At 58.9% G+C, this 20,353-nt stretch overlaps 2 protein-coding genes across 6 annotated transcripts; both read left to right on the forward strand.

Annotated features, from left to right (window-relative positions):
• The first annotated feature begins 480 nt into the window (after positions 1-480).
• On the forward strand, positions 481-19,164 carry GRK6 (G protein-coupled receptor kinase 6). Of its 4 annotated transcripts, none has more exons than XM_085236479.1 (16): positions 481-643; positions 3,196-3,291; positions 5,683-5,795; positions 6,107-6,184; positions 6,425-6,525; positions 7,797-7,889; positions 8,196-8,259; positions 8,813-8,942; positions 9,586-9,730; positions 10,279-10,316; positions 10,440-10,529; positions 10,617-10,825; positions 11,088-11,225; positions 11,527-11,664; positions 11,866-12,000; positions 13,406-14,847. In XM_085236479.1, the coding sequence occupies exons 1-16, from the start codon at positions 592-594 to the stop codon at positions 13,454-13,456; spliced, it is 1,671 nt and encodes a 556-aa protein (XP_085092605.1). In that variant the 5' UTR covers positions 481-591; the 3' UTR covers positions 13,457-14,847. The 4 variants fall into 4 exon arrangements, with proteins under 4 accessions (XP_085092605.1, XP_085092604.1, XP_085092603.1 ...); XM_085236478.1 differs by having other exon boundaries at positions 482-643; positions 8,813-8,953; positions 9,540-9,730; positions 12,756-14,847; XM_085236477.1 differs by having other exon boundaries at positions 482-643; positions 8,813-8,953; positions 9,540-9,730.
• PRR7 (proline rich 7, synaptic) lies at positions 19,091-20,266 on the forward strand. Of its 2 annotated transcripts, none has more exons than XM_085236481.1 (2): positions 19,091-19,232; positions 19,325-20,266. In XM_085236481.1, the coding sequence occupies exon 2, from the start codon at positions 19,440-19,442 to the stop codon at positions 20,019-20,021; it is 582 nt and encodes a 193-aa protein (XP_085092607.1). In that variant the 5' UTR covers positions 19,091-19,232; positions 19,325-19,439; the 3' UTR covers positions 20,022-20,266. The 2 variants fall into 2 exon arrangements, with proteins under 2 accessions (XP_085092607.1, XP_085092608.1); XM_085236482.1 differs by having other exon boundaries at positions 19,230-19,539; positions 19,633-20,266.
• The last annotated feature ends 87 nt before the right edge of the window (positions 20,267-20,353 follow it).

Raw genomic sequence — 20,353 nt, forward strand, 5'->3', positions numbered from 1 at the left:
CCAAAATCAGCAGCAAACAAAGCACAACCAACCCCACCACCATCTGCCCAAAGCCCACCCTCAGCACTGCACTATAAGCAGCCTCTTGACCCCACCCCTAAGCTACGCTCCTATCATGGCCCAGTCCGCCGCGGAGTGGCAGCTCTACAACCCAATCAGAGGCCGTAGTAGGCGGGACCCTAGGGTGGTGGGCGCAATTACAGCTTGCCCAATCCTTGACCGACTCTGCCGTGCGCTTCTCTGACTGACACCTCCGCCTCCAATCATCGCCCGCTCCCGGCCCCGGATAGCTCTTCGCCAATGGCCGCCGCATGACGCGCTCTTCTCTCTCTCCGGCCCGCCCCCTCACACCTCCGCCCTCTTCGGGCAGGGGCGCAGCGGAGGGGGCGAGGCTTCCTGGGGGGGGGAGCCTAACCAATGGGAGCGCGGCGCGGGAGGAGCGTGGGCAGGCATTGGTGGGTTGGGCCGCGGGGGGCGGGGCGTAGCTGCGGCGGCGGCAGCGGGGGGGTGGCGGCGGCGGCGGCGGGGCTCGAGCGGAGCGGAGGGGAGCGGCGCGGAGCCGGGCGGGAGGTGGCGGCGCCGCCCGGGCCCATGGAGCTGGAGAACATCGTCGCCAACACCGTGCTGCTCAAGGCCCGAGAAGGTGAGCGGTTCCCCAGCAGCGGGAGGCGCCCGAGATGGGGTGGCAGGCCCGGGGCCGGGAGGGCCGCGCTCCGTCCCGGGGCCGGGGGTCAAGGCCTGCCCGCAGCGCTGGGACGGCCTGGAGCCGCGGTGGGACGGCCGGGCTGCGCCTCTGAGAGAAGCTGCCCTGCAGCCGCGGCTGCTGCCCGCCTCCTGCCCGCAGCCCTTCTTCCGGGGGGCAAAGAGGGGAAAAAAAGTTCATTTCTCGCCGGCACGTCGCGCTACGACCGCTTGTACCCGCGCAGGGCTGAGCCGTGTGCCCGCGGCCCTCTGTCAGCGCGGGCATGGAGCGGGGCGAAGCGCGGGTGGTGCTGAGGGACGTGGAGCTGAGCCGATCCGGGACACCTCGAGTGGCTGAGAGAGAACTGGGAGCTCCGTCACACGGCTGTCTGGGCCTGGCTTCGCGTAGGGTGTTCATGAAGTTCATGAGATCGCGTAGGGTGGTGGGGAAGCACGGCCCCTCTGTGGCTGTGGAAGGGCCGCGTTGTGCGAATGGCCGGGCCGAGTAGTTTCTGAGCCCAAGGGGCGCACTGAAATCCAGTTAGAGGGCTTTGGAGATTAGATTTGTGGGAGCAAAGAGCATTGAAATTAAATTTCCCTGGGCAGAGACCATTCTGAACTGCTTGAAAATCAGACTTCGTTCAGATACTTCAGGCGTGGAAGCTGTCGAGCAGCGAGTGGGAAATCCAACCGTTGCCATTGTGGTTTAGCTGAAGTCAAACCCAGACAAAACCAAAGAGCAGCACTTGCAACTTCAGGACGTGAAACTCCTCTTGACACGGAGCAGCCAGGAGCACAGCTTCTGCGGTGCTGTGGTTGAAGTGGAGTGTGGGGCTGTGTGAGAGGTGTGGCACAGCTGCTGTCCTGCTTTGAGGTGCTCCTCTCCGCCTTGATGGAGAGCACTTGGTGCAATAAGGCCCATGCACACGCCTGTGCTCAGTGTGCCATCAGGGTGTGAGCAGCAGCGGGCACAGCAGGATGGTGATTTTCCTTGGAAGGATCTTTCCCCTCTTGTTCCCTTTGTCTGCTGGCTGGTGGCAGATGGGATGTGACCAGTCTCAGAAATGTGACTGGGTCAGGCCTGCTTCCCTCTTGCCCTGTCCTCTAAAGGAGGGTTGCTGTGTGCTGCTGAGACAGAGCTGCATGGAGTGCAGGTCCACACTGAGCTGTTTGCTGCGTTGCCTGCAGGGGAGCACAAGCTGCATCTTCTCATCCTCAGTGTGTCATGGGACATAACTGCCTTCTCCTACATGCTCGTGGAGAGTGCCTACACTCCTGTGCTCTCACCTACCGATTGTCCCTGTCCTTGTTTGTGACTGCGAGTTGTGGCTGACAAGGTGTCGGCGCTGTTGGTTTCTTCCACCCCTGCTTACCCTTGAGTCACTTCCTTCCTGAGTTTGTACAATCGTGCGGCCCAGCTGCCACGGGGGGCAGATGCAGCACAGCCACCCAGCGGTGCCAGGGCTCACAGCTGCAGCCACGCTGTCGCATCCCATCCCACCCCACTTACATGCCTGTACTGTAGGTGCTGGCAACCTGGAGCGTGGGTATGGGGAACATCTGAGGACCGAATCACATCTGCGGTGGAGGAAAGCATTATGAAACTGTTTCTCAAGAGCTGATAAATGGTGTTCTACACTGATTTCAGAGTACTGTGCCTGTGGCCCGACTCAGCAGTGAGGTTTAACGCATTTCCAGATTCAGGGGGGAGTTTTTGTGTTTGTTGGCACTGAGCAGAAGGAGCACAATTCCTAGAGGTTGGCTGATCTGAGCAATCAGGCATGCAAGTATTCCAGTACTTAGTGTTTGCTGTGATGTAAATTTTTTGGTCTATCTAGGAGCTTTCCCACCCTTTGCTACAGCATTGGGCATTTACTCCAGCACCTGAAGATGGAATAATATCTAATTGTTGGATCTTGCTTTTCTGAGGCTGGCTTATCTCTGTAGAACAGTGGGAGTGTCCCCACTTCACAGGTGGGAAACTGAAGTGATGAGCCTGGGGCAATGCAGTGAGTTGTCTGTGGAGCTGGGATTAGAGCAGGAATTCCTGTCTCCCAGCTTCATGTCCTTTCTCTGAGAGCCCCTCCCTGCAGTAAGCAATCAGTCTGGAATGAGTAGGTGGCATGAATCTTAACTACAGCAAGAAACCGGCAGTGAAGAGCTTCACACCAAGCACAATTTGGCCTCAAAATGGCCTGGGAGCCAAGGCACAGAGCAACCTGTGGCTATAGGCACTCCTCCCTCTGCCATGATTTTCCCATCTTAAATACGAATGACTGAAATGTCCAGAGGAAAGATCTTACTGTCATTGCTTTGTTCTGCCTTTTGAACAGTCGGAGCAGTCGGTCCTTCCATTTCCTCTGGCAGTCAGCTGAGGCTCCAGCATTCCTAGCCTTCTGGCTGGGAGGCAGCGATACCTCTTGGTGCTGCTCGGGCTCCTGGTGCAACAAGATTCATCTGCAGTCAGACGTCCCTCATTCATAGCTCATCCTGCCAAATTTGTGTGCCCTGCAGGTGGTGGCGGAAACCGGAAAGGCAAGAGTAAGAAATGGCGCCAGATGCTGCAGTTCCCACATATCAGCCTCTGCGAGGACCTTCGGCAAGCCCTTGGTGAGCAGCAGGGCTCTGGAGTTGGGCTGTGGGGCAGGTGTGTGGCTGTGACCTGTCCGATCACAGGTGATCTGAATACAGGTGAGCCGTGGGAGGGTCAGAGATGGGTAATAGGGCACAAATCTTGGCCAAGGATTTGGCCAATGCAATTAAAGTGCAGGGAAGGAACAGTGGGCAGGTAAGTCACAGCCGCATGGCGCTTGCTGTTGATGTACCCGCAAGCCTTCTAGATGGTGAGAAGATTCAGTAGAGATACGTGTCCTTCTCTGCACAAACAAACCTGCCCGCTGCTGTGAGCATTGCTCAGGAGTGCCTTTGCATAAATTACAAAGGTCTTGCTAACATCTTCCTGTTTCCTTGGCTGATGTTCAGCTGCAGATCTCAGCTTCTAAAATTAAAGCAGGAACTTTACTTGAGCAGAATTGGGTTCTTGCTGTGCAGTATGGATGAGAGTTGTACAGCTGAGTAGGGCTTGGTCTGCGATTTTAATTCTGCACTTTGTACTCTTCATGATTTTAATGTTTGTGCAGCAGGTTTGGTCCTGACATCGTATAAGATTGTTTGAGGAGTTGACTTGGAAGGTGGGAGTGATCTGCTTTCTGGGAGGGGGAGAGCTTGTTTAAGTTGTCGCTCCATATTCATCTGCCAGCTGGAGAGCGGCACAGTATTGACTTTGTTTCAGAGCAGGTGTCGCCAGGCTGACTGGGTTTGGGATGTGTCTGCAACTCCAGTCCCCAGTTCTGCACTGCACAGGTGTTCCAGGTCCTGGTACAAGGTCCTGGAAGTCGCTCAAAGTGGTTCCATTTGGAGGCACGTGGGACCATAGCACTTGAAATAACAACCACATTCACCCAGATTATAACTTCCAAGCCCACAACACCCAGTTCGGCTGCTTCATGCTGGGCACCACCTCCGTGGCTCTTTCCACAGCCACTGCAGTCAGCTGGAAACTGCAGCCTTGATACTGGACATGCTGCCTCACTGTAGCAGGTCCTGAGTACTGAGGTGCTTCTGCATGGGCTGTTCTCTACACAGCCACCCTTTTGTAGGTGTCATGATCTGTTTTCTAGCATTGATGTTCATTTTTGTTATGCTGCCCATTTGCTGGTGATGAATGCTGGTGGTTTGTCCATCTCCATTGTCCCACTGTCCCGTGATGCTGTGGAGGTGCCTCCCAGCCTGTGCTGTCACCACTGATGCCCAGTTCCCCTTGCAGAGCCATGAAGGCAGGTGGTGGCTGCCTTGTTTGGTTTCCCTCCAGGAGAGACATCCCCAGTCCCTGTGCTCTGGTGGCTTTGTTGTCCCCTGGCAGCCAGATAGAGGTTTGTTCACTTCCTGTTGCAGAGGCTGGGCAGGGTCCCCAGTGTGGTGGTGCTGCTGCAGAATTGGAATTGTGTGCCATGACTACAGAGAGCAACCTAATGTGTGCCTGGGCAGCAGCAAGGTGACCAAAACCCCCAGTTTTGCTGACAGCAAGCTCCCATCCTCTACAGCAGTGGGGAACTCCTTCCCCTGCAAATGAGTAAACCAGCTGGGGCAGCCAGGATGGTGAAGCAGCCCCCACAGCAGTGGAGGGGGGGAGGGAAGAGGGGATGCACAAGCAGTAGCGTGGCCCCTCCATGCTTGTGCACCACCAGGAAGCCACAGCTTCCTCAGGAGAAGCTGCTGCATGATGGGGGGAAGCCATCAGCACCAAGGAGCACCAACAGCCCAGGGCAGGGTGAAGCGTAGAACTGGAAGTGCTTTGGATAGTCAGAGGTGTGTGTGCCTGGTTCAGAAGACTATGGGGAGATGGGTAGGAGGAATCGCTGGGGGATACCCAAGTTCCAGAGGGGCAGTGGGACTTGGCTGCAAAGAGGTGGCTGTTCCACGGAGCAGGGATGTGTGATGGTGATGTGCAGCATTAACGGGACATGGCTGGAAATGGTTCTCCCCACGTTGGCGCCGCTGCTTTCAGCAGGCTTTGTGAAGCAGAGTGATTTGTGAGAGTTATCAGAGCAGCCCTCGGCCTGGGAGTTCTGCCTCAAAACAAGCTCAGTGCGTTCCACAGGGCCCACGGAAAGTTATGTATCTGATCACTATGGAGAGAGGATCAAGAAGAGAGAGCCTCTAGCCAAGCAGGAGATACCGAGATCCCTTGCTTAAGACAAGATGGGGATACTGTACAGAAGAGCAGTTCAAACCTGTTAGGGAAAACCTTCCATAGAGGGTCATAAAAGCTCAGCCTGTGGCTTCTTGTCCCAGCTGGGTGCATTTCTGTCTCCTGGGAGCCTCTTGGGAGCCATGGAGCCCCTGAGCAGCCAGAAGCCTCATCACTGCTGCTCGGGGCCAGGAGGAGGGCTGCAGCTGCTCCGTGGGGCTGACAGTGTGTGATCTCCTCCACGTTTGCAGAGCGGGACTACCACAGCCTGTGTGAGAAGCAGCCCATCGGCCGTATGCTGTTTCGGCAGTTCTGTGAGACCCGGCCTGAGCTGTCACGCTGCGTCAAGTTCCTGGATGCTGTGGTAAGAGCAAAGCCTGTCAGGCTTCCTTGAGAAAGCAGAGATGTTCTTGGCATCCTGGGCATGGTTCAGTTGGCTCTGGGTGTTCAAGCTATTGCCAGGTACTTCTGGGCAAGGAAGTTTTCCTGTGAGTTGCAGTTTCTCTGAGATAGGGCTGGGCCTTTGCTTAGAGAGGTGTTTGCCAGAGATCTGGTTCTCCAGGAAGGCACACTGTTGTGGTACCTGGGCAGGGTGTTGCTGCTGTGCAGCTGTTGCCTGGTAGCAGGGCCTGGTTCCCAGCTGGGCCTGTCCCTGAGCGTGTTTGCTTTTCGCAGGCTGGGTACGAAGTGGCTCCAGATGAGAAGCGGAAGGAATGCGGGCAGCACCTGATTGAAAAGTACTTGAAGCCAAAGGTGAGTAAGAGGGCTGTGTGTGCTGCCTGCAGTAGTAGAACAGCTGACAGTTGTCATTACCCATGTCCTGCTGCAGTGCTGGACAGGATTGTGAGGATAAAGTCCACCTCGCAAGTGCCTGTGCTGCTTTTCGCACTTATCCTGAAGCAGATGAGCACCCGTGTGCTGTTTCTGTGGCTTCTCCTTCCTGACAGGACCCTTGGGCTCTGCTGCCCACTGACTCAGTCCCTTTGTCCCCAGAGTGAGGACCATGTGCCTGAAGTCCCCTCCCAGCTGGTGGATGCCTGCTGTGAGAGGCTGGAGCAGGAACCTTCCAAGGAGCTCTTCAAAGAATCCACTAAGTGAGTTGGAGGGCTGGGCCAATCCTGCAGCTGTGTCACAGCACAGTGCTGGATGCTGCAGCCAGCTCACCTCATCCACTCCCTTCCTCCAGGACATCAAAGATTGATGCCAGGGCTGGGACTGTGCGGGATGGGGCTAGGGTATCTTGGGGCTAGCAGTGTGCAACGCAGCTCCAGGAATCCAAGCTGCTGCAGAACCTTTGTCACTCCTCTCAGTTTGTTATGGGTTTGAGCTGCCACTTGGGAAGATACCATACCAAGAAAGCCTCAGAGGCTGGCCACGCTATTTCTAGTTTTGTGCCTGGATCTGGTGGGCACACATTGTGCAGAGCTGACTGCAGCAGTTTCAGTGCCAGCTGTCCTCTCCCGCTGACCACAGATGTGGCTGTTGTGGCTAGATCATGGTAGCTGTTGCTACAGCAATCTAAGGTCACTTCAGCTCCCTGAGTTCATCACAGAAACAGTGTCCGAGGTCATGGCTCTGGGTGCGAAGAGGAAGCTGTTAGATAAACCAGGCTTACAGCCCCCACCCCTCTGTGAACAGTAGCAGCAGCACATTGCCTAATCAAGTGCAGGGCTGTGGCAATGGGTTTGCTGCAGTCTTCTGGGGAACGTTAACTCTGTGTGTGGTAACTGGTGCCCTTGTCTGAATGCAGAGCCTCCAGGCTGGGCCCTGCCTTCTCTTGGCAGGCTCTGAAAGGGAAAGAGCCCATCTGCTTCGCCTTGATGCATGTCTCCAGTCTAGACACTAAGTCTAAGGCTTTCTATTCCGCTGGGCAGCCCTGGCACCAGTCTCTTAGGCAGTTAGCTCTCAAGCAGGATCCCCTGTGGCCTTTTGTGCTGGATATTCATCTGAAACTGAACTCAGTGCCTGGTACTGAATGTTGCTAGTAGCTTTCAGCAACTGATTACAGCCTTGTGCATGCATTTGCCCAGTGAGGGGCAATTGCAAAGAGTCCTATCGCCCCCCTTTGTCCTACAGCCACAGCTGCTGCTGAGATGCCATAATTATCAGTGCCAGTCCTGCAGAAGGCAGTCCCAGGGTGCTGCCTTCGTCACAGTTGTGCCTCCAACGCACCTTCCTTTTGGATCAAGACTTAGCACAGAGGGTGGGCTTTAGAGTCAGGGCTGTGCAGGGTGTGTGGGTGATTCAGTGCAGCACGGTGCTGGGTGAGGGGATGGCAAAGCCACAGGGCTCCTGGGGCTCCTCACCTCCCGCTCTGTGGCTGTGAGCAGCTCTCAGCTGCCTTGCTGGCTCTGCTCTCTCCTAGGCTTATCCACGACTACCTGAGTGTGGCTCCCTTTGCTGACTACCTCGACAGCTTGTACTTCAACCGCTTCCTGCAGTGGAAATGGCTGGAACGGTAACATCCTCTGGCATCGCTGGGAGATCTGCACCCTGCAGCACTTGGGCTGCATGAGGGGTCCCTAGGGCTCATTTGCTGCTGGGCCAATGGCCTTTGCACTTCCTTTCCTTCAGGCACCCCTGTTGGCACAAGGAGCCTCTACCAGCTGCCCTAGCCTTGCTTGCTTGCAGGGAAGCAGGTTCTGCTTGAGCAGGGGTTTCACAGTTACCCACAGGCTCTCAGGCCAGGGTGTGGGGGTGGTTTGAGTTTCAGCCCCTGTTCTTTTCCTGTTTCCATCTCACAGCAGTTTCCTTTGCTCCACAGGCAGCCGGTGACCAAAAACACTTTCCGCCAATACCGCGTGCTAGGCAAGGGTGGTTTTGGAGAGGTGAGTGGCCAGCATTTCCTCTGTATTTGGGGTGGACAGGTGGGATGCTGTAAGCTGCTCCAGCACTTGGAGGCAGGTGCTACTGGCTGTGGGATTTTTCTGAGATGTTCATCTGTGTTCTGTGCTGGACGCTGCTGTTCTTTGGGCATTGCATTATCTCAGCTCCCTTATGATAGACAAGAGCTCCCATCTTGCAGATATGGGAGATGCAGAAGGTGGTTGCACGAAGTAGGCAGCGTGTACATTGTGGTGCATGGGTTGAGAATAATTTTCTTCCCAGTCTCTTTACAGGGGAAACTGCAGTTCTGAAAACTGCTGCTCTTTCAGGCTTCTTTTTGTTTCTAGTGTGGCCTTCTGTTTTTGCAGGCAGCAGCCTGCTCCTGTGGCACCTTGAGATGTTGCTGTTCCCTGTGTCTTTGTGGTCCTTGCTCACTTCAGGATGGGGCTGAAACCAGGACAATCTTCACCTTTCTGTGCCTCACTCCAAGAGCAGAACCTAGACTCCCACTGGAAACAGCAGTGGGAAGGTGCTGAGCCTTGTCTCCCACTCCAGGTTTGTGCCTGCCAAGTGCGTGCCACAGGGAAGATGTATGCCTGCAAGAAACTGGAGAAGAAACGGATCAAAAAGCGGAAGGGAGAAGCCATGGCTCTGAATGAGAAACAGATCCTGGAAAAAGTGAACAGTAGGTTTGTAGTAAGTACATAGGAATTGCTCTCACTTTGCTGCAGTGGTTGATTCTTCCCACAACCAGCTGGCCTGGCTCTTCTGTGCTCCTCACACTGTGTGGAAAGGCAGGAGCAGGCTCTGCCTACGGAGCAGGGTCCCAGTCACAAGGCTTGGGTCTGGCAGGACCTTTCACTGCCTCCACAAAATGACCTAACTGCCTCCAGAATGCCAAATGGGCAGAAGCCTAGCCCTGTGCTGTGGTGGATAGCTCTCTCCCTGGCTGTGCAGAGGTGTAGACCATCTGAAACCTCCCACTATGAAGGATTCATCAAATGGTGCCTCAAGGTTGCTGCTGGGTGCTGCTTGCCACCAGAGGGGAGCAGTTCTAGCTCAGAGAGATGAGCATCCTTTCTCTCTGAAGAAAGCTGGGGTGTACAGGGGCAACTGGGCACTTCCAGATCCTCCCTGAGTTTGAAAATCCACTGTCTGCTCTACAAAAGCCTATCCTATTGCTGCCCATATCCTGGCTTCTTGGGTGACAGTGCCCATCAAAGTGTGGGTGTCTCCCTCTTCCAGCTGTGTCTTCTAACAGCCTTTCTGCCCTGAATTGCAGGTGAGCTTAGCCTATGCATATGAAACTAAAGATGCTCTCTGCCTAGTGCTGACCCTCATGAATGGAGGGGACCTCAAGTTCCACATCTACCACATGGGAGAGGCTGGCTTCGAGGAGCCCCGGGCAGCTTTCTATGCTGCTGAGATCTGCTGTGGCCTCGAGGATTTGCACCAGGAGAGGATCGTGTACAGGTGCGTGCTGCCTGGCTCCAGCTCAGGCACTGGCTGCAGGAGCAAGAATGTTTCTGCTGCCTTTACTATCACAGCTGGGACTGTCTGCTCAAGAAAATAAGCTTGCGCTTGAAAGCAGCACAGAGCTGGGTGAGAGGAGATCAGGAACGGAAAGCTGATCTCACAGGAGATGCAGAAAGGCATAGCCTTGTACTGGTGAAAGATCACTAATAGGTTGTGAGTGCTTATGATTGCCTCAGAGAATGCACTTGGGTGCTCAACTTCACAACCAGTGTTGACACTGCTCCTCTCTTGCATGGCCTGCCTTATCTGGAGTTGTGCACCTGAAGAGAAGGAAGTAGATGTAGGCTCAGTGCCTCCTGGTGGAGGGCTGAAGGTTGCTCTGCCTGGGAGGGGGATCTTACAGGGCTAATTCCAGGGTGAGAGCTGCCTGCAGCAGGGCTTTGCATCCCTCTGCTGTTTACCTGTGACTTCTTGAGATGTCACTGATCCCTGTGTCCTTTGCTTTCATAATGGGCTCCTTGTTGATCAAGCTTCTTCCTTCCTAGGGATCTGAAGCCTGAGAACATATTACTGGATGACCATGGTGAGTGCAGAGCCTAGGTCCTTTTCCCTTCCTATACTTGAATCAGAATTGCTCCAAATTCTTGGTAGCTTCAAATATTATCTCATGACTTTGATTTGTTAACTTGTGCCCTTCTCTGCACAGGTCACATTCGTATCTCAGATCTGGGACTGGCTGTGCATGTGCCTGAGGGCCAAACAATCAAGGGACGTGTGGGAACAGTTGGTTACATGGGTAAGAAGTGATCCTGGTTTAATTAAAAAAGTAGCTTCTGACTGTGCTGTACTCTCCCTGACCTCACATTTTCCTGCTTCTGTATAGCTCCAGAGGTGGTGAAGAATGAGCGCTACACGTTCAGCCCAGACTGGTGGGCACTGGGCTGCCTGGTGTATGAGATGATTGAGGGACAGTCCCCCTTCCAGCAGCGCAAGAAGAAGATCAAGCGGGAGGAGGTGGAGCGGTTGGTGAAGGATGTGCAGGAGGAGTACTCAGAGAAGTTCTCGCCCTGTGCCCGCTCCCTCTGCACCATGGTACGACTGCAACCCTGTCCCCTACCACCCCTTTGCACACAGCAGCCGAACGTCAGGACTGCTCCCTGTAGAGGCATGGGTGGGAATGAGGTTTCCTTGCTCTGACACTGGTAACAGGAGGGTCCAGAGTGCCTTAATTCCTTACTCACAGATGCCTTGTGAGTGCGTGTCGTTCCTAAAGACATACTGCAGGAGTCCACCAACCTCAGGCTGCTCCTGCCTGAACTGCTCTGCCTGGAACACTGATTTCCTTATATTACAGCTCCTGTGCAAAGACCCTCTGGAGCGCCTGGGCTGCCGAGGAGCTGGGGCTAGGGAGGTGAAGGAGCACCCTCTCTTCAAACACCTCAACTTCCGGAGGCTGGAAGCAGGCATGCTGGATCCACCCTTCAAGCCAGATGTAAGTGCCTGTCCACCTCCTGACCTCTTCAGTCACTGATGCTCTCAAGGGAAGAAGGAGCCCTGCATTGGCTCACCTGAGGAGATGGGGTCCATCGCTCTTGTTTCTGGGGCTGCTGCTCTGGCCATTCACCTGAGGGTGGGCTGCTGGTCACAAGTGGTTCTGACCAGTGCTCCCTGCGTGGCAGAACAGAGCTCAGGCAGGCAGGTAGAAGGGGCTCATGCTTGGCCAGTATCCAAGTTGTTTCAGTGGGTGTTATCATTGTGCAGCCTGGCATTAGAGCAATGTTTGTGCTGTTTAGCCCCAGGCCATCTACTGCAAGGATGTTCTGGACATCGAGCAGTTCTCCACGGTGAAAGGAGTGGAGCTGGAGCCCACGGACAATGACTTCTACCAGAAGTTTGCTACAGGAAGTGTGCCCATTCCTTGGCAAAATGAGGTGGGTGGGAACTAGCATATTCACCAATCCTTTTTTGCAAGACAGGCCTTTGCCCCTGTTTGTGCTCACTGTGGCTGGGTGCAGCATCCCACAGGGCAAGCAGCAGGAACTCTGCTGTTGCTGCTGCCCTTGCGCTCTGCTGGGCCCTCAGTGACAGGCTTTGCATTGCAGTTGCTGCAGCCATGTTTTGCCCTCTTCCAGATGATAGAGACAGACTGCTTCAAGGAGCTGAATGTGTTTAGCACAGATGGCACAGTGCCCCCAGACCTGGACTGGAAAGGGCAGCCTTCACCACAGCCCAAGAAAGGGTTACTCCAGCGCTTCTTCAGCAGACAGGTATGAGTGCTTGCCCAGTATTTCTTGCACAGCCCTGAGCCCTCTCTCACTGATGCAGAACTTCAGGAAGGTGGGCATGTAGGGGCAGCAGATATGAGCCCCCATGCTGGGCTGAATCCCAGGGCTCTCAGGAGGTCCCTTGCAAGGCTGCAAGGAGCCAACCCTTGCCTGGCTGATATTCACACTGCTGCATGTTGAGGGGGCTGGTATGGAGTGTCCTGGCTAAACATGCTGCAGTTGCACAGAGAGTGATGCTGCTGATGGCACTAAAATAGCAAGTCTTCTCCCTTCCTACATGAATAATACCATCCTTGAAGAAGACCTTCATCTTGCTATGGTCTATATGTGCTTCTGGAGTCTCCCAAACATTTCTACTAGGCCTTGAGCAGACAGAGAGAGCAATGCTTTCTAGGGATGAGGAGAACAGAAACATGCGTCTGCTGTGGGCTTGCCTGCCTGTATGTCTCCACTGAGCCAAACAGTATTTGCCTTCTTTCCAGGACTGGCAAATTTTGGGCTGCTGCCTCAACAGCTGCTAGCAGCTGTGGCACTCGAGCATGGTTGGCTCCAGCCTGCTCTGGACCCACTCCCAGTCACCCGGTGCTGACTCTGACTTCCCCGTTGAGTTCCCATTTGTGCTTAACTGTTGTGCTTGCTGGGAGACACAGCTCTTCCGTGGGCAGGCAAGACCTGCCCAAAGATGGGCTGCCTCATGCAGGGATTGAGCTGTGATTTGCCACGTTTTCTCTTTCCAGAGGTGAGCAGTCTCTCCTGGCTGCTCTGCTCAGGGAAATACCTGGTGGCCCACGGACATGGCAAGATCTGGGAAAGAGGAGTGTTATCCTTCAGTGTCTAACCCTTTCCCCCAGCAGAGCATAAGCTGTTTGTTGTTCTAACTGCCCCCTGAGCCACTAATCCTGCTCCCTGCTCTTGCTGCCTTCCCCATTGTGGGGGAAGCTTTACCCTCAGCTTGAGCCAAAGCTGCCCCTGTACTGCTGCAGCTGGGAGCTCTGCTCCCAGGGGGCTGCGAGAAGGCCAGGGTTCCCCTCTCTCTTCTCTTTGGATGTCCTGGATACACAGAAAAGTTGAGATACTGTGAAGAGTTTGGCATTGTCCCATGCTCAGGCTCCCTCCCCAGGGCTTCAGCTGCTTTCTGTGACCTGATGAGTCCTGAGTGAGGCAGACTGTATGCGCTGGCACTGAGCTGTCTCCCTGGGTGGCTGTAGTCTATGGAGCCCATCTTCCCCCCAGCTTCTGAGCCAATCAGCTATGCACTCACAAGTATGTCTGCTAGGAGCTTCATTTCTCTGCCAGAGGGCAGCTGTAGACCAGGTTGTGTGACTGTGCTTACCCTCTGCTTGCTGTGCTCCTCTCTCCCTCCCTCTCGTTGCCCCTCTGACTTCAGGACTGTTGTGGGAACTGCAGCGACAGTGAGGAAGAGCCCACCCGGCTGTAGAGCACAGCCTGTTCTCCAGCTCCTGGGACCCTCTTGCCTCTCCGGGTGCCCAGAAGAACAACAGCCCAGCCTGAAGGACAAGGTAGCAGTGGCCCCACGAGGTGGATTTGTTTACAACTTTACATGTCTTTTTCTGAAGACTGTGAGGATGGCTCCAGCGCTGGCAGCAGCACATGGCACCTCTGGCTGTGCGTGAGCCATCGTCCCCAGGACAGAACTGGACACTTCTGAGTGCTGCTGGGGATGGTGCTGCTGCTGCCCACCGACTGCCACTCCCCTCTGGGGTCAAGGGCAGGAGGGAGGGATTGTGCTGGTGTGGGCCAAGGCCAGGCTGGAGCAGCTCTGTTGACACATTCCATGGTGTCGAAGTGGCACTGCAGGTGTATATTTATATATGTCGGTCTGTACATATCACATGTCAGTTTTTAATCTATAGGTGGGGGCCTGCACTGCCCCCACTCTGTCACAGGCACAAATGTCCTCCTATGGGGGGAGTGACAGTCCCAGCTATGTACCAGGGAGTCCTGGGCAGAGGCCTTCCGTGCCTTGAGATGCCTAAAGCATCTTTCCTGGACCTTTCTGGCCCTGCTGAGGCGTCCCTGGCTCCAGAGGAGTCCATTGCTCAGCCCTGAGGCACAGGAGAATGCTATGCCAAAGCATCTCCCTTTGCATCCTGGCAGCAGAGCATCACTGCCTCATCCCTGCTTCCCTGCCTGCCAGAGCCTGCTTTCTCCTGCCTTGTCTCACGTGCTGCAAGCTCCTGGGCACTGATCCTGGCCTCTTCAGCCTGCTGGCAGCCTGCCTGCAGCACAGCAGGATGCGGCCACTCCCCCAGCACCTGGCCAGAAGCTGGACCTGAGGGATAGCCCTTCCCTGCGTGCTGCAGGGTTGACCCAGCACAGTTCCACCAGCTCAGCTGGTTTGCCGAGGACACAAGCAGGCCCGTCCTGGCTCGGTTTTGATGGCTGTGCTCTTGAGTGTAAAGCTCTGACAGAGAGACTGGTCCTTGCCCAGGGCTATGACCCTGTGTGGGTCATAGTGGGAGCAGGGCCAACCCGCAGGATCCAGTAGAGCTGTGCCTGAGGGCAGGGCATTGCTATAGGGGCCTGAGCCTCCAAGGGGGTCCTGTGTCCCCCCCAGGGAGCTCAGCCTGGCTCTCCTGCCTCTGTCCTCCGTGTCATGTCATGTCCTGTCTTGTGTATATGTGTCCTAGCTGTGTTCCTAGCAATAATTGGTCTTGTGTGTGTGTGTGTGTATGTGTGTGTACGTGTGTGTGCTGCTGCCCTGTGCTCATTCTGAGCCAGGCCCTGCGGCAGGGCTGAGCACCAACTTGGACCTGTGGTATCATTTGCTTGCCTTGCACTAAAGTTTGAAAGTATTTACATTTTTAACCTTTTGTTAAGTGTAAGATTTGCTGTGCCTTGTGCTGCTGCTGGGTCAAGGTGGAGTGAGCCAGAAGTGCAAGCATTGGGCTTGCTGCATTTCGGGTAGAGCTTTGCTTATGGTGGAGACTGCAGATGGTCCTCTGGCTTCTGCAGGGCAGTTTAGGTCACCACAAGGTGCACAATGGGCACAAACCCTCACTCCACTGGTTGTCCAAGTGTGTGTGCTGCCATACCCTTTGGAACACATCCCCAAGGCAGCCCTAGAGCTGACCCCATTATGCCTGAAGCGAAGTGCTGCTTGCTGTCCCCTTATGCAGGGGAACAGCATCTCCAAGTCCCCACACCCTGCAGAGGTACGCCCAGGGCTTGGGGCCAGCACGGCTGCCAGGAGGGGATGCGGGGGGGACATCCTGGCTGGAGCCATGTGGGGTAAGGCGGTCGGTGGGCTGGGAGCCCAGTGCCGGTAGCGGGGCTGGTGGTGGCCTCGTGCGCAGCGCGGGGTGGCCGCACACAGCTGTGCAGGGATGAGAATAGCAAGTAGGGATCGGTAACTAGGGAACAGTTGCCATGGGAGCGGGCCGAGGAGGAGTTCTCACACTCGGAGGGGGCATCTTGGGGTAAAATCCAGGAAATTTCTGCAGCTCTGGAAAAAAGGAAGGCATGGCGAGGAGTGGGGGGAGCTGCACCCATGGGAAAGGCTGGTGCTGCTGCCAATCGGCACTGTCTCTGGCCTGCAGCACCCAGGCACAAAGTCCTGGGGTCACTGTTTGTTGGTGGGCACTGTGGCTCTGTGGCAGGGTTGGGGCACTGAGCATCCCACAGAGCCACAACTATTGCACAAAAAGTGCTCGGCCTTGACCAGCAGCACCTCAGCCCCAGTGCCTGGGGCTCCCTTGCCCCCATCTATGTGCCCACAGGTAGGGAGCAGCATGCAATGTCCGTGCTGCTGCACAGCCCCTGGAAAAGGCCCAGCTCAGCGAGCCAAGGAACATAACCCTGTGTGAGCCGGGGCCTGGCAAGGGGCTGTGGGGTGCCCAGTGCCCTGCCCTGAGCCGTGGGGTGGTGGAGGCAGCGCCGAGCACGATTTTCAGGGGTGAAGGATGCTCTCAGCTGTTGCCTGGGCAACGGCTCCTCCTCCAGCCCACCATGTGGCTCAGGGAGCGCTCCCCCGCCTGCCATCCCCCCCCCACCCTCCCGCCGCCGTGGGGAAGGCAGCTCCCGGCCCCGGGGCTGGCGGGGCCGCGGGCCCGGCTCCCAACGCAAACCGGCGCCCGATCCCCACCACCCATCCTCGCCCTGGCCTGACGATGCCCGCCGCGCCCCGCGCCTTGCCCGTGCCCGTGGGGAACCTCCCAGCCCCACCGCCCACCCCCGGCGCTGCCCTGCATCCACCGAGCCGTGCCGCGCTGTGAGAGCCGCCGCCGGAGCCGGGTTCCAGCGAGGTGAGTGATGGCCGCAGCGATGGGGACCGCGGGGACAACGCCAGAACGGCCTCCCTCCTGGCACGGCTGCGGTGCCCGTTGTTCCCAGCCCGGCCCTCGGCCAGCACGGAGGAGGATGTCCTTCCGGCCGGGCCGTGCACGACAACGCGCTCAGTGTGCGGCGCCCACGGGGAGGAAGCGGCGGCGGTGTCACGGCCCGTGCGGGCACCCCCGCATTGTGTCACCGCCTCGTGGTCGGATCTGGGTAGCCGGAGGGCGCCGTGGCCTCGTGCCGGCGCTGCTGCTGTCCTGTGCCCACGCTGCCGTGCTCTCAGCAGAGCCACGCGGCACCGGGCAGTGCCCGAGCACGGTGATAGCAGAGCTCTCGTTCCTTGGGGTGGCTGTGACAACGGCTTGGACGTGCCGTGGAACAGCTGGTGACAGCCCCCCGGGGGCGAAGGGCCACAGCAGGGGGACGGCGCTCGTGTGCAGGGAGGGGAAAGGGGGCACAGAGCCCTCAGCGCCCAGTGCCACCTCTGACCCTGGAGCCACGCCGGCACCTTCCGCCCGGCGCAGAGGCCGCCATCGGCCACCGTGGGTCACAAGGCGGCGGGGGGACGGCCGGGGTGGCTGTCCCTGTGGTGCCACTGTCCCTGCGTGGCTGTCACCGCGGACGTGAGGGCGTGGTTGGGTGTCACCCCTCGGCACCCACGACCACCACTCCAAGGCGATGGCATTGCCACGGTACGGAGCTGCCACCCCCCGCGTCGAGCGGCTCAGCCGGAGCTCTCGGCACCCATGGCAGGATCCCCTCCGGGCGCCCGTTCACCCTCCCCACCCCCCCCCCGTCCGGTCCCAATCATTCCCCGCCGGTGGCCGCGGGTCCCGGGGCGGAGGCGCGGGGGGCTCCGCCGGCTGCCGGGTCCCTCCCCGAGCCGAGGGCGGGGCGGAGCGGCGGGGCGGGAGCCCGGGCGGGGCGGCGCGCGGCGGCGGCGCGGGAGCGCTCACCGGAGACAAAGGCAGCGCCGGGAGGCGGCGGCGGCGCCGCGCACCGGGCGCGCACCAGGACTCCCCGCTCCCCCGCCGCCGCCGCCCTATGGAGCCGCCGCCGCCCGCAGCTTGAGCCACGTGCGCCGCCGCCGGTAACGGGAGCCGCGGAGGGAGCGGGCGCGGCGCCCCCGCCTGTTGCGCGGCGGGGAGGGGAGCGAGGCCGGGGCGGGGGCGAGTGGGGCCGTCGGCACCGGGAAGCGGAGGAGGAGGGAAGCGCCCCCGCCCCGGCGGAAACGTGCGCTCCCGGTGGGGGGAGGAGGAGGAGGAGGAGGAGGAGGAGGAGTAGGAGGACGACGTAAGGGGCCGCCGCGCCCGGCACCGGCAGCGGGGAGGTCCCCGCCGGGTGTCCCCATCCCGCCCCCCTCATGCACCACGCGGGGATGCACCGGGCACCGGGACCCAGGCCGAGGTCAGAAGGGGACGGGGTAGGTCTGGCCCAGTTCGCGCTGCCGCCGCCCGGCGTTTCCGCTCCGCACCGAGGGAGCCGCGTGGGTGTCCCCGGCACCCCCAGACCCCACGGCACCGCCGCTTCCCGAACACCGAATAGCCCCGGCCCCGACATTCCCTTCCCACCGCCTTCCCCGCTGCATCCGCCCCGGTCCCTGGCAGCTGCCATCTCTCGCCTTCCCTGGCCCTGCCACCGCCGCTGTTCCCTGCTCTGTTCAGCCGGGTCTAGCGAGCTGCTCCCGCACCGTGCTGCCCTTAGCCAGCAACGCCAGCTCGCGTTTCCCTAGGAAGGGGACCTTGCTCCCCCAAAACGCTGCCTCTGCCCCCGCGGCAGAGCAATGGAGCAGCCCCCACCACCCGGAACAGGGATGGAGTGTGTTTCCCCAGCTCCTCCGTTCCCCTTCCCTCCTTCCTTCCGGCATGGCTCGGCCCTCTGGCCCAGCTGCTCTGCCCGCTTCCCCTCAGCTCCCCGTCACGCTGTGTCCCTGCCGTGATCCCTTCACTGGGCACACTGGCTGTGCTCTGTACTGCCTGGGGAACCTTTGCTGAGCAGGGGCACGTGGCACCGCCGTACTCTCCCTGTCCTCGGCTGCTGCTCCGGCACTCGCACACCTCTCCGCTCCCCCGTTGTGTTTTCTCCCACACTGCGATAACAATAATCCTGACGGGTGCTTACGTGCCAGTCTGCCACCACCCATGGGTGCTGCTGGCTGCTGTGTGCAGCCCCCCCCGGGCACAGCACTCAGCTGAAGGTGACCGAGCTGTCAGCCTACCTACAGCTGCACTGAGTCGACAGTCCCTGTGCCACCTCTACCCACATGTCCCCGACACTGTCATGTGCCCCCTGAAGCCACAAGGCCACCAATGGCTGTGGTGCATGAGCTTCCATGGGCCACGTGATGCAGCTGCTCACTCCTCCTTGGGGCACCCCATGGCACCCTATGGGCACCGTAGGCACTGTGACACTGCAGGGCAGTCAGTACTGGGTAGCCATGTATTTGGGGCACAGCACACATGAGGATGCCACGTGGCCTCGAGGCACATCTGACTCCTGCTCCAGGTGCTCAGCCGTGGCAGGGTGTATGCTGGGGAGATGCGTGGGGGGTGTGTGGGGCCAGGCACGGCTGCACATGTGGAAGTCATTGTGAGAATACTCACGCTATTTTCTGTCTCATTGCAGGCTTTCCCTCAACCCTGTCCCCGTTGGCCCCCTCCCAGCAATGGGCAGTGGCTGGGCCGGGCACCGTGCCATCCCCGTGCCCCTCCACCTGACCCAGCCCCGCGGCCCCATGGCGAGGACGGAGCCCTGACGGTGGGTGCCCACGGGCCAGGAGGAGACGGCAGTGGGCACGGCATGGGGAGGCCATCAGCCGCCTTGAGCGCATCGTCCCTACCGCCACCCTGAGCACCCCGACCCCAACCCCGAGGGCAGGGAGAGGCGGGGGCCTCCCGCACGGGCCGGCGGCGAAGATGGTGATGTCCCAGGGCACCTACACCTTCCTCACCTGCTTCGCCGGCTTCTGGCTCATCTGGGGGCTCATCGTGCTGCTGTGCTGCTTCTGCAGCTACCTGCGGCGGCGCGTCAAGCGGCAGCAGGAGGAGCGGCTGCGGGAGCAGAGCCTGCGTGCACTGGAGCTGGAGCCGCTGCACTACGAGGGCTATGGGGGCAGCCCCCCCGGCATGGCCGTCCCCCACCGCCTGCGCCTGGAGCCCCACCACCACCACCACCACCACCACCACCCCCACATCCCACCCCCCCAGCCCTGGAGCTGCCGGCACGGTAAGGAGCGGCCGCGGAGCGCGCGTCCCCCCCAGTGGGGAGCACGGCGGTACGGGGGCCACGCTGATGCCGAGGGGGGGCTTTGCCCGGCAGAGTCGGACCTGTCGAAGCCGCCGTGCTACGAAGAGGCGCTGCTGATGGCCGAGCCCCCCCCACCCTACAGCGAGGTGCTGATGGACACGCGTGGGCTCTATCGCAAGATCAATGCGCCCTTCCTGAGCCACGAGCGGCTGGAGAAGCAGGAGCAGCCCCCCAGCTATAAACCCCTCTTCCTGGACACCGACTACGGCTCTGCGCTGCACCTGCCCCGCTCAGCCAGCCCCGGGCCAGCCTGCCCGGACCTCTACCTGCAGGCAGAGTGCTCCCCGCGCATGTTCCCCAGCTGGACGGACTCAGAGCTCAGCAGCAGGGACACCTTCGAGCCGGGGCCGTGGCACCTCCCGGTTTCCATGCCCCTGTTCGGCAGGACTACGGCTGTCTAAGGGAGGGGCCGCAGCCACCCAAGGGTCCCCCTCCGGAATGGGGGCACTCAGCTGCCCTCTGTGGGTACCCCATCCCCGGCGCGGGCCATCGCCGCCAGCGCGGAAGGGGCTGGTTCCCCCTCTCGCCCCCACCTGTCATCCCCTGCTGGCACCCCCGCAGCCAGGGGGGCTTGGAGCCGGGCTCGGACTCTGCTCTGTTTCTTATTTTGTTTGTTACGGTTTGAGAATAAAAGTTTGTGGATCCAGCTCGCCTCGGATCCATCGCCACACAGGGCAGAAGGGACCCCCCCACACATCCCTGCTCCGGCCCCCCCTTCCCCCTGGCAGGCAGC

Source organism: Meleagris gallopavo, chromosome 15, assembly GCF_905368555.1.
Source record: "Meleagris gallopavo chromosome 15, MGAL_WU_HG_1.1, whole genome shotgun sequence".
Classification (NCBI taxonomy): domain Eukaryota; kingdom Metazoa; phylum Chordata; class Aves; order Galliformes; family Phasianidae; genus Meleagris; species Meleagris gallopavo.